The sequence below is a fragment of the Schistosoma mansoni genome, chromosome 1 (genome assembly GCF_000237925.1).
Source record: "Schistosoma mansoni strain Puerto Rico chromosome 1, complete genome".
Lineage (NCBI taxonomy): Eukaryota > Metazoa > Platyhelminthes > Trematoda > Strigeidida > Schistosomatidae > Schistosoma > Schistosoma mansoni.
In genome coordinates, this window is record NC_031495.1 from 45,520,355 (window position 1) to 45,533,090 (window position 12,736).

Below are 12,736 nucleotides of genomic sequence, written 5' to 3' on the forward strand. Positions count from 1 at the left end.
AATAATAAATATTAACTCATTTAAAATTAAATGGTATTTTCTTTATTAACAAAGAAAAATATCTGTGTAAAGTGACTGGACTTCAGCAAAAAAAGTGGATATTCGTGAGAAACAGAGAGAAAGCGAGAGAACAAAACGAAAACACACCTCAAAACAAAAGAGTCAAGGAAAAGTACTTTGGAAATAATGCAATAAAGGAAAAGTGACAAAATTCCTCTTCTTTTATTTCAGTATAAAAATAATCTTAACTGGTATCAGGATTAGGATTATTCGTTTAGTCACGTATAGGATCGTGCAAACAATGCCTTATGTAAATCAAACTAATTCATTATCTAGGTAAATGATAAATAATTTCGATAATGTTTTCCGTTTTATCGATTAAATAAACATTTGGGTTGTTTTCTTTTTTGTTTTTCAATAATGTACACATAAGTAAATGGAATTATCTTATGCATACAAATAAATTAATTAATATGTAAATTGTCAAAGAACAGGGAATTTAAATATAATATTGAATTATCTGATCTATTGTAAGATATATATATATATATATTTGTTGAAATAAATCTGTTGTAATCTTTAGCAGTGATGGATGGTGGCTAGCACTGGAATCCAGGACACGCGTTTCGTCCTGCGCGGGACTCGTCAGTTGGATTTACCTGCATCTCAGAGTTGGTGTTCACTCCGTGAGTATTGTAAATTATTATCAGTACGACTTTTAGCCGTCTCATTATTTGGCTACCGATTTCCACTGTGTGATTATATGTATAGAACAGTGAGAGATAAATTCGTTTTATAGCAGGTCATTATATAAATATAACATATCATATCTTTGTCTTTAAGACCTGAATATTTGGTTGCATTTTAATAAACACTCATTTCCCGTAATTAATTATGTCAAACACTGAACAATTTTTGTAGTTAAACACAGTAATTTGAAGATGATATGAACTCCTTGTGGTAGTATTAGAGCAACTAAGTTTCACGTGCCGGATATACACAGTTTGTGTTTAAAAAGCTAAGCATATCTATGCGTCACAGCCGATGTACGTATCCAAACCAATGCAAACATTAGTCAGTGGAAATCTCAAAATCTCAATTTTATGTATGGTATTTACCTAGAAATTGAATATTCGATAATCAAACTTTGAAACGCTTTAACTTAAATCAATGTTAGACCACCATTGAAAAACCTGGAAGCATTGGACAACCTTTTCATTCTAGTATTTGACTCCACAACAGTGCAGGTTGGAATGTAAACCCGATGTTTTAAATATACATATATTAGCCAACAAATCATCGAAAAGGTTACAAATTGTTTTAATTTTTAGATTTAGCTATCCATGAAAATATAATAGTTAAAATAAAACTTCTACTTTTTATACGTGAGGATGTTTAATCTATGAAAAGTGAACTTACCGCTCAAAGTTAGGCATTTTTATATAGTTTTCCCGGATGAAATCTGTTAATTGTTTTTGTGTTCTACCGATATATCTGTAAAACAACAAGTGAATAAAACAATTTAATTGTCTATGAAATCTTTTATTTTTAAATAATAAAATGACTGAAATTCGACAAAATAGATGCATAATTATCCAGGAAACTATGTCTTCTTGTAAATAGATGATATATTTGCAATATCCCAGTGAGTAGAAAAATAGATTTTCTGACGTTCCGTGACTCACTGTAAGCCACTTCTTCGGAGAATAAATAACCAAATCAAAATTATTCAAATTTTAAATAGCACAACGGAACAATAAGAATATTATGTGAAAAATAAAAAAGCTTTTTGATTGTTGAAGGACGTCAGAAAATCTAATTTTTCTACTCATTGGAATATCACAAATATACTATTTATTTATTTATAACAATCTACCTAATGCTCAATTTATTCGAAATTGTCAAGTCAAACCTTGGTAATGATACCTATGTCTTCTTGGTTAAGATACGTTTCAATTATTTAATACACTTTCGCCACTTACATGACTGAATGTCAACCGATAAATAGATAAATTGAAATTTCGCTCCCATGAAAACTAACGGTGTTTACCTTAAATAAGTTTTTTTGTAAAAACTAATTACAAAATGAGCAGAAGAACATATTTAACTGCTAAATGGATATGCAATAAATGTTGAAGGTAATTAAATATGACTATTTATGTAAAGGATTGTTTTCTGTAAGTGAAATGAATTGAAGGTAAACTGAAATAATATTCATTCTACACTGAATACGATCAAATAAGAAATTATTAGTCTTTTTTATTATTGAAAAATAGATAACGTCAATGGAGGAATTCGCGAATTGGTCACTAGAGTTAAAAGTAATCATTTTTATAGAAATTGCGATATATCACCCAAGTTTATATGGCAATCAAAGGTAGATTAGATTGTTCAAAATGCAAAAAATTTCATCATCAGATAACTCTGAATGCTCATTTTCTGATATAAAATTTTATAATAGAATGAACAAATGTAGTCAATATTTAATTTTTTTCTCAGGATCTCGTGTCAATTATTTTCTAAGTGTTTAATTCATGACCTTATGATAGTTAATAAATATGATGCAAAATGTTAAGGTGATAAGCTACTGTTTTATTAGTGGGTGCTAACTAGAATGAAGTCTTAATCCACAGACTCCTATCAAATACCTCAGATTATGTAACATTGAAACATAGTGAATGCAATGTTGAGTAATTTAGAATAGTAATTCCACTTCTATGCGGTCGACGAAATCCTATAAGTAATAAGGGACTAAACAGACATATATATATATATATATATATATATATATAAATAAATCAGCTGAAAATCTTCCCATTATAATTAGGGCTATATTTATGTTCACTAAAGTAACAGACTAGCGAATGACAACAAATTAAAGATCATATACAAATGTGAAGTTAACACTTAACCAAACAAGAACATACCTAAATGAAGAGCCTTTTGAAACGACACGATTCTTTCGCCCAACATTTCTAACAGCTTGACAACGAAAAAATGCATGGTGCTCGATACATTGTTTCCAGAAGCTTTTGCATTCATTTCGCGTACCAAATGAAAATCCGATAGCATCCTGAAATCATGTGAAAATGAGTTTTTAAATTTATAAGTCGATTTACCAATACAAATGTATTTATCAACCATCATGTCAATAGTAAACAAGGTGAGGTTATTTTTGATTATGATACGTATATGATTATTATAAATCGATTTTCTACATTGTCAAACTGTCGTCGTTAACGTTAGGACTCATCAAACGGACTAAGAAAATTGATGGAACCTCATTTATTGTGAAAATTGTACTGAATGTCAACATGTGATCCCAAACGTGTCCCACTCATCTTAGTTTACTACAAGAAATTAACGGTCTGAAAATTATGTTCAGCAAAGAAATTATTTTAAACGTTTTTAAAGTTGAAATACAAACTCTAGGTTTTAAAGTGAAGAAATCACCCTCTAACTGATACATTATAAATATTCCATTTTGGTAACTATCACATATTTTGGCGTTGTTGAGTTCTTTAAGCTAGACAGTTTAACTGCAGTGATGTATGATGGTTAATTTAAGAACTATAGGACAATTACGCTCACTTTTACATGGAATAAACACTGATGACATTTTCCAGTACTTTAGTCAAACCACAATTAAAGCAGCCAACTTAGAAAATTAAATAACGTCGAGAGCATTTCCCTGAGCTGTAAATCTTCGTTAACATCAGTATTTATAGTATTATGTTGGAGAGTTTACTAAATATTTTATTTAGCGCAAGTACATTTGGCAGTAAAAACCATTTGACATCATAAACGATTATATGAGTTACATTGCAATCAGAATGAAAATGCATAAATGTTAATTTCTTTTACATTTTAATGACTTTTCTACTTCTTCAGTTTTATAAGACAGATATTTTTGAACTTATAGACAGTACAGTTTGTTTTATATGTTTATAAAAAACATTTGAAAGTATTACTATTCAAGTATAAACTGCATTTATTTATTGAAAAATATAATTAATTCAATAGTGTGCAATTCTCAGGATATAGTCTGAAGTTTACATTTTGTTTATCTAAAGAATTTTATCTGGACAACGTGAAAAAAATGATGTAAGTGAAAATAGGACTGGTGTAACAAAATTTACAGATAGTGAGATATTTCATTGCTATCTTCGTAAGTTATAAATTACAGTGCATCATTAAGAAAAAGTAAACAAGGAACAAAAGTTCGACGAAGTAGACTCCAAACGTTGGATGAAACTTAAAATAGGATTTCAATTAATAAAAGTACTTTTTGGTACATTCTTGAATTTAGTAGTTGGACACACCAACATAAAATAATAAAGTTTAAGCAACGAAAAATATACTAGAATGAACAAAAATGGAAACACTAGTAAACATAACATAAATAAATTCTTGTTCGTGTTCACACGTCGGGGTCGCCATTTCTGTGGTAGTCGATATTCGATATTATCCTTAAACTTCGTATATTGTTGTTCCTGATAACGGTTACTAGATAACGCCCCAGCGCTGTATAAATTTGAAGGCGAATACGAAGTTTTGATTGCATTTATTGTTGAACCACGCACAGATATACAAAGTTACAGGCACGTTAAGCTAGCATGAAAGAGTTGTGCCGTAAAGCGAGCGAGTGAGCGGGTCAATAAACGAGTGTGTGAGTAAACGATCCAACGAGTCAGGATTAAAATGTACATATATATACATAGTGAAATGAATGAATCATTCAATTGAGCGATTAATAGTAAGGCTAGCAAAATGAATATGTGCGTAGGCAGTAAACAATGCTCAAGCGTACATAAATGTACAGCAGTAGGTTGCTATTGTACGAGTGACTTTGTCCGTTAAAGAATTTGACAAAAGCGCTTAACCAAATTAGATGTGAACAAAATAATTTGTAGGTGAGCTGCTTTAAAATGTTGAACAGTAGAGCTTTCAAAATTTATACGAAGGTAAACAAAACAGACAATCACAGATTCCAACCATTCTTTCATTGCCTATTGAAAACCGCGAATAAGAAGATTGTATATACGTTTACTACTCAGTTGAATACCCAACAAATTAACTCGTGTATTTGACGTTTCTATCCAACTGGCGACCTAGATAGCTCGATGGTAACATCTGTGACTGTGAATCTGAGTAATATAGGATCGAATCTTCAAGGCAATATCAGCTCCTTTAAGATTACAGGTACATCTTACTGACGAATGTCACACGCTTGAATAAGCAGTGAATCAGTACATTTAACACATGTTCAAGGTATCTTGACTAGTTCTTCCATTTTAGTCAACGGAGTCTTTTCTTCTTGTTCAGAACTTTATACTTAAATGGGGATTTATTCTCTTAATGATTTTAGTACAGTCAATTACTGATTTCAATACAACCACATTCAATGACTATTTTTGATAAACACAGAACTAAGAGAGATTTCGACGTTTAGTGTTAGACTTTTATTACTAGTAAAGGTTGAGATATAAAATCTAAGTAATAGATTGTATATTTTAAAATATATCGTAGATGCTCTCTTTAGATATCTAAAAATGTTATCGGCTACCCACTAGTAAAGACAGATTTAAAGACATAAACTCTGAAGGTCAAGAATAATGTGTCAGACCTAGATAAAATCGATAGAACCAGATAGACATACTTTTCGAAAATATTAGAACATTGAGACACTTTTGATCTTTACATTTGATAAGCCATCAGTGAAGTTAATTTTTGAAGGTAATAAAAAGAAATATAGCTTATTTGAAAGATTGATATGATCAGTGAATTTATCCAGAATCAGGATAGAACTTTTGATTTCATCGCTCTGGTCAATGTCTCAGCAAGTATATCAAGAGAATCAATACTGATTTAATAAAAGATAAAAGCACAAAAGCCCTATTGTTTTGTAAGTTTATCACTTTGTTGTTGACTGTAATATACACTTTATAAATCAGGCAGCATTAAGATATTCGATATTTTTTAAAACTGAGAATTCTTTATTGTTTTCAGTATTATGATGACTTTTCGAAAAAATTTTTTATAAGTAAATGTATAGGAGAGATTTTTTTAAATTCACTTAGACAGTTTGGCTGTTAAACTGAGTAATTATTTAATAATCAAACTACCAAACCACGTTTCTTTATAGTAAATAAATTAACCTAATTAATGATTAGAATATTCACTATTCAGTCCCATATATAGATAGGATAGACTTGTTTTATGATTTTTATACGATTAAATAGGTAATTTTTGATGTAACCGAAAAAATTGATTCTATGAAGCAAACAAAGTCTTTTTTTGGTTTATTTAGTTAACTGGAATTTTCTTACGAGGTTTGATTATTATTTAGACTGTAAATATCTCATAAAGTATTACTTTTTGAATACGAATAACATGACTTCTAATATTTTATTCAAAATCTGTTCATTTAATTTAACTTTTATACTCATCTAATCACTTATTTAAAGGCATAAGAATAACAATGACCACATAAATTAACTATTCCTAAAGCTACCATAGCTTTAAACTCCACCTGTAGCTCCTCTGGGGGATACTGCCGGTTCCAAGCCCGGATAAAGGAGGACGGTTGAACAGGAGGTTAGCGACCCCATCCCGTAGAAAACTAACTCACTAAAAAATGGCTAACCAGAAAAAAATAATTCAAACGATATGGAGTTATTTACTTAACAAAATCGAAAGTTCAATGAATAATGAAAGAGTGGTTAAGGAACATATACACTAATAAGAATATTCACAAAATTAATTCAATTAAAAATAATGAAAAAACATTAAATAAAAAATATCAAAACATTATAACTTACATAACCTTCAGGATGTATTTTGATAAAAAAGTTTTTACGTTTAAAACTTAATTTTCTTATTCTTGCCCATGAAAATAGATTAGTTCGAACACCGCCTTGATAAACACATATCCCTGAATGAGTTACAGCTATATTCACATTTAGTCCATTTTTATCCTTAAATGAGAAAAATAAAACAAAAAAAGTAATAAAATATTTATATCAATGAGGTGAAATTATACCAGTTATGCTGAATTAGAATATAACTGACTTAATAAGTATTTAGTGTGAAATAAAATATACGGTTATATATCATTTTATCTGAAAACAAATAATGTTGTAGTCGTATTCATTGCATACATTAAACTGATATTTAGTTAAGAAAGAAAAATGTGATCATACCTTCAGGCGAAACATGTTGGGTATAAGAAGGGAATTTCTATTAATTTGAATATTATCAAATAAATAGTAAATAAATTATCAATTAACTTTGTGGAGAAAAAACGAATATAAACTAAAAGGCAGTCATTAAATTACGAACAGCTAACCATTGGAGAACAGCTAGTATTAAGTCATAGTGCACATGCGAATGTAAGATATAGAAGATTGGACTTCAGGGATAGTTTTATATTCGAAGAGTTCTGTTTATGTAATGAAATACAATGACCCTGAAGTACATCACAAAGCAAACTAAAAGCGACAGTAACCAATAAGATAACGGTAAAGGTCATAGTAGAAAAATAAGTTGGAAAAACAATAATGAGGTTGTCTTTTATAGAAAAAGCAAACAAGTAAAAATTAAAAAAAAACTAGAAACCTGATCTCATCTTAGCAAAAATAAATCCTCATTAGCTTGTTATCTTTGTCTTCTTTTTTCGGTAAAGGATTATTAGTTTCTTTCGCGTTGTAAAACATAAATATATGCTATCATCTACACATAAATAATCATGACAATATATTTATTGCTTGTAATTAATTGCCTTGTGGCTTCAATTTCGTTGATCACATTCTGTTAAACAGTGAAACTGTATCGATATATGATGTAACCATCATCAGTTTACACCAGCAATATAAATGACTTCTGCACGCTTCACACAAAATGTAACACAATTGAATTGTTTACTCAAGTCAGTAAGTACATGAAAGATTTACAGTCCACCAAGTGATATGAACTAACTTCATTCCCACATTATTTGTTTTTCCTGTTTTACGACAGTTTATTAAGGGGAGCGGTTATATAGTATTCTGGTAAGTGTTTTTACAACAAGATTGTTTTCTACGGGATGGGGTTGCCGAAACCATGCCTAAACTTGTTGCTTTACCCGGGCTTGGGACGGGCAGCAAAATGGAGAATATCAACCCAATCACGCTTGATGGAGAAACTCTGAACGAGGTGGAATGTTTCACGTACCTGGACAGCATCATCGATGAACAAGGAGGATCTGATTCAGAGGTAGATTAAAGGATTGGCAGAGAAAGGGTAGCATTTCCACAGTTGAAGAACATATGGAACTCAAAACAACTGTCAGTCAATATCAGAGTCGGAATCTTCAATACGAATGTCAATATAGTCCCACTGTACGGAGCTGAATTTTCGAGAACTTATAAAACCATCATCAAAAAGTACAAATATTTACGCAAGATTCTTCATATCTGTCTGGTCGGATACCATCAGTAAGAGTCTACTGTGGAAGAGAAAAAAGCGGCTTCCAGCTGAAGGAAAAATTAGGAAAAGGAGTTGGAATTGGATAGGATACTCATTGAGGAAATCATCAAATCGCATCACGAAGCGAGCGCCTACTTGGAACGCTGAAGCGAGACGGAAAAGATAGGGACCAAGGAACACATTTCGTCTAGAATTGGAGACAGACATCAAAAGGATGAATGGCAACTGAAAGCAACTTAAAAAAATTGTTCAGACAGAGTTGGATGGAGCATGCTGATGGGCGACCTATACTCTTCCACGAGGGGTAACATGAGGAGTAAGTAAGTTATATGGTATACATTTATGTTTTATGCATTTAACACAAATATGTGCTACTAGACAGTCATTTTTAAGGTCTGGATTCCTTAAATATTGTTTATTTCGGTTTTCAGTAAAACTTGTTAATTCTAATATCTAGTTAGTACTGCAATTAGTACTCTTGTAGATGAGTTTTTGCATTCTCCAAAGTACAATGAACGAAGTGTTTCTATACTTACATAATCTTGTAATCATTTATGTTATATAGATAAAGATACATATCAAAATTAATATGTAAATAAACTATGGAAATGAATTTATGAGGAGAACGATTACAGTATTCAAAATTATCTGATCTAGTTTTATCTTTCACAAAATTAGAATACTTAGGCAAAGTTAAAATATATAGACTTTTACTAACTATCAAAGAAGAGCGGCACTTCAGAATTCTACGCAGTTAGTTATACAACAAACAGTTTTCGTATTATTTTTTAAAATTTTTGTTTCCTATGGTAACAAAATCTTGTGTTGAAAGAGTTGTTTAAGATATATTTATGAACATTAAATATCGCAGAATTTAGTTAAAATCAACTATTTGGTTTAGTATAAGTAAACTGTAATTAATTGGCTAATGTGAGATCATTTTGGATCCAGGATTTTAATGACGTACACGTTTCTAAAACAAGATAGTGTTAATTTATTTTACAATCTGAAAACTATCTGCTCTCACTGAATAATACTTATCATCTGCACATTCTTTGTAACATCGCTCATAAAGTTATGAGTAAATTCTATTTTACAAACAAAAAAGTATGTCGAATGAATAAAAAAAATAGGACTCAGAAACTAAGTTAGGTTGATTCAACTTGTCAGTGAATGATATATGAATTAAGATCGAAATAACAGATTATGCTATTTGTCTTTTTTTATCACATCATTATGGAACTAGTTATGTTATTTTTTTTTGAACGTGTTAAAAACACTAGAAAAATGATTGTAAAAGTGTTATAAACCTAGTCATATATGTTCACGGTAGTCTTTGCATTAATAAAAGATAATTATTCACTTAGTCCAATTGGTGGTATCATATAACAACTCAGTTTTCTTTCGTTAAACAATAGAAAAAAAGTGTTTTTTTGTTGATAAGTGGTAGAGAAAGACAAAAGAAACAAAATTACTGGAATCAGTCTGAAGACTAGATAGAACGTGGCAATCCAAGTACTGAGAGGAGCAAATAGAACTTTGAAGTTTTTCATTTCTGTAAAATTGATTACGCTGTTTGTTAGCTTGGAATATTTTATTACAACTTTCTTGTTAAACTTCCAACCTCCAGCAGTGACTTTGCTGTACCAAGATAGGTAGCTATGGATATTTTATTGGCTTCAAATATAAATATTCTAATCATATTAAATGAGATACATTTTAAATCAGATTTTGTTAAATCACAAACCCTATAAATTAGGTAGATGGAATATCAGTGATCTATCCACTAAATTGTGAATGAAAATGTACAAACCAATGATTGGTTGTGACAAATCTTATCAATCGTACTTAAGTTTAATGAGACGTAAATTAGTTTATAAAATTAGTTTACAATAATGTTAAGCACACGTTGCACGTTACGCCTGTTACTCCCAATGGAGCATAGGCCGCCGATCAGTTTTCTCCAATCCACTCTGTCCTGGGCCTTCTTTTCTAGTTCTATCCAGTTCTTGTTCATTCTTCTCATGTCTGTCTTTATTTCTCTGCGTAATGTGTTCTTTGGTCTTCCTCTTCTCCTTTGACCTTCAGGATTCCATGTGAGGGCTTGTCTTGTGACGCAATTAGGTGATTTCCTCAAAGCGTGCCCAATCCACTTCCAGCGCTTCTTCCTCATTTCTTCCTTCGCTGGAATCTGGTTTGTTGTCTCCCACAGTAACTTGTTGCTGATAGTGTCTGGCCATCGGATCCGAAGTATCTTGCGTAGACAGCTGTTAATAAACACTTGTATCTTCTGGATAATGGCTTTCGTAGTTCTCCACGTCTCCGCCCCATACAGTAGAACTGTCTTCACATTTGTATTGAAAATTCTAACCTTGGTGTTGGTTGACAATTGTTTTGAGCTCCAGATGTTTTTCAGTTGTAGGTATGCTGCTCTTGCTTTGCCGATCCGCGCCCTCACATCTGCATCTGATCCACCGTGTTCATCAATGATGCTGCCCAGATATGTAAAGGTTTCCACATCTTCCAAAGCTTCTCCGTCAAGTGTAATTTGATTGGTGCATATTGTATTGTATCGGAGAGTCTTGCTTTTCTCTTTGTTTATATTGAGACCTACTGCTGCTGAGGCTGCTGCTACACTGGTCGTTTTCCCCTGCATTTGTTGTTGCGTTTGTGATGGAAGAGCCAGATCATCCGCGAAGTCTAGATCGTCAAGCTGCATCCTGCCTGTTCACTGTATCCCATGATTTCCTCCAGATGTTGACGTCTTCATGATCCAGTCGATGACGAGGCGAAAGAGAAAGGGTGAGAGTAAGCAACCTTGTCTAACACCGGTCTTTACTTCAAACGAGTCGGTGAGTTGTACTACAGGTAACTTCTGAAAACTTTTAATAGACTAATATTATATATGCTTTCTTATTGTATAACTATTGAGTAATTAGATTGTGTATATCTATATTTATCTTATTATAAGCTTTATTTTAACCTATAGACTATTATTATACGTTTTATTGTTCTTCAATTATACTCAGTTTATTAATTACGGTCTCCCACGTTCACAGCCACATTTGACTTAACCTTGTATAAATATTATTTCCTATTTTATGGTATATATATATATAATCCTATGTTAATAATATTAATTAAATGAGGTCCACCTCGTACGTCTCACCTGTTCATATGTTTAATATCAAATAAAACCTAATCATTTAAGTATTACTATGACGGATCTCAACGGTCAACTGAATAAAAGTTCATTAAGTCTCTCTGGAGAGCCGAACAGACAATGCTTTTAAAAATATACATATAATAAGGATTGCCGAATATGACTTTTTAATTTTAAAAGAAAAGCATGTTTTTAGAATTTAAAGCTTATTAAAGGTGAAATTCACTAAACATTTTGCAAGCATTTTTGAAACATCCCTCTATATAGAATATCTCCTAAAATTCCTAAATAGACGTACGAGATGACATGACTGTGGTGATAAAAATAACAATTTGTTGCCGAGGTCGAAGAATTATAGCATTTGCTGTAAACAGACTTCTCATTCGACGTTTAGAAAACAACCGTTTTGAGTAGTCGTAGGACAAAGTAATAGAGGGCAAATCGAAGATATTTCACACCATTAAAAATGTTATTTTCCCTTTCAATCTTCACCTTTATTAATATGTGCCTTTATGATTGTCATCTTTATTAATGTGTGCCCTTTCGAATGGATACCGAAGAATTTCATCCCTTTACAATGTCCTTAAAAATGTTTAGACATCTTTAAGTATCTAATAGAATATATATATATATATATATATATAATTCAACATAGAGAACTACAAGTTATAGTCTAGAAAAGAACTGAACATTTGAGGTGTAGACAACAACTATAAGACTTTAAACTAGACAATAACAACGAGGTTCACAGAATAAAGATAATTCAATATATTATATATAAGGATTTAATCAAATAATGGCAATGATAATAGTATTCATCTTAGAATAAATTTTCCAACTGAATATAATTTCTTTTTATTTCTTTCTTGTAATAATCCTCAATAGGATAAAGAAGTTATGAAAATCATTAATATATATACATTATTATGTTTTATCCGTTACTTCTAAGATATATATATTCATTGTATTTCATAAGTAGTATAACAAAGTGTTATTTAACAAACAAGACAAATAAGATCGTATCGAAAACATTTTTAAAAAAATAAATAAACCCTCAAGGAGTTCACTGATCAGAACTGCTTAATATATTTAAGCCAGTTCTCACAA

General features: G+C 31.0%; 1 protein-coding gene across 1 annotated transcript in view; it reads right to left on the reverse strand.

The window, feature by feature from the left end:
- Nucleotides 1–12,736, reverse strand: part of Smp_196300 (putative rhogef and pleckstrin domain protein) — a gene marked incomplete at its 5' end in the record, with an annotated part of 88,149 nt that overhangs the window by 61,497 nt on the left and 13,916 nt on the right. Inside the window, 3 exons of the mRNA XM_018794587.1 lie at nucleotides 1,420–1,494; nucleotides 2,928–3,073; nucleotides 6,810–6,977. Of these exons, the coding sequence (XP_018648985.1) occupies nucleotides 1,420–1,494; nucleotides 2,928–3,073; nucleotides 6,810–6,977 (389 nt within the window). The remainder of the gene's footprint in view (nucleotides 1–1,419; nucleotides 1,495–2,927; nucleotides 3,074–6,809; nucleotides 6,978–12,736) is intronic.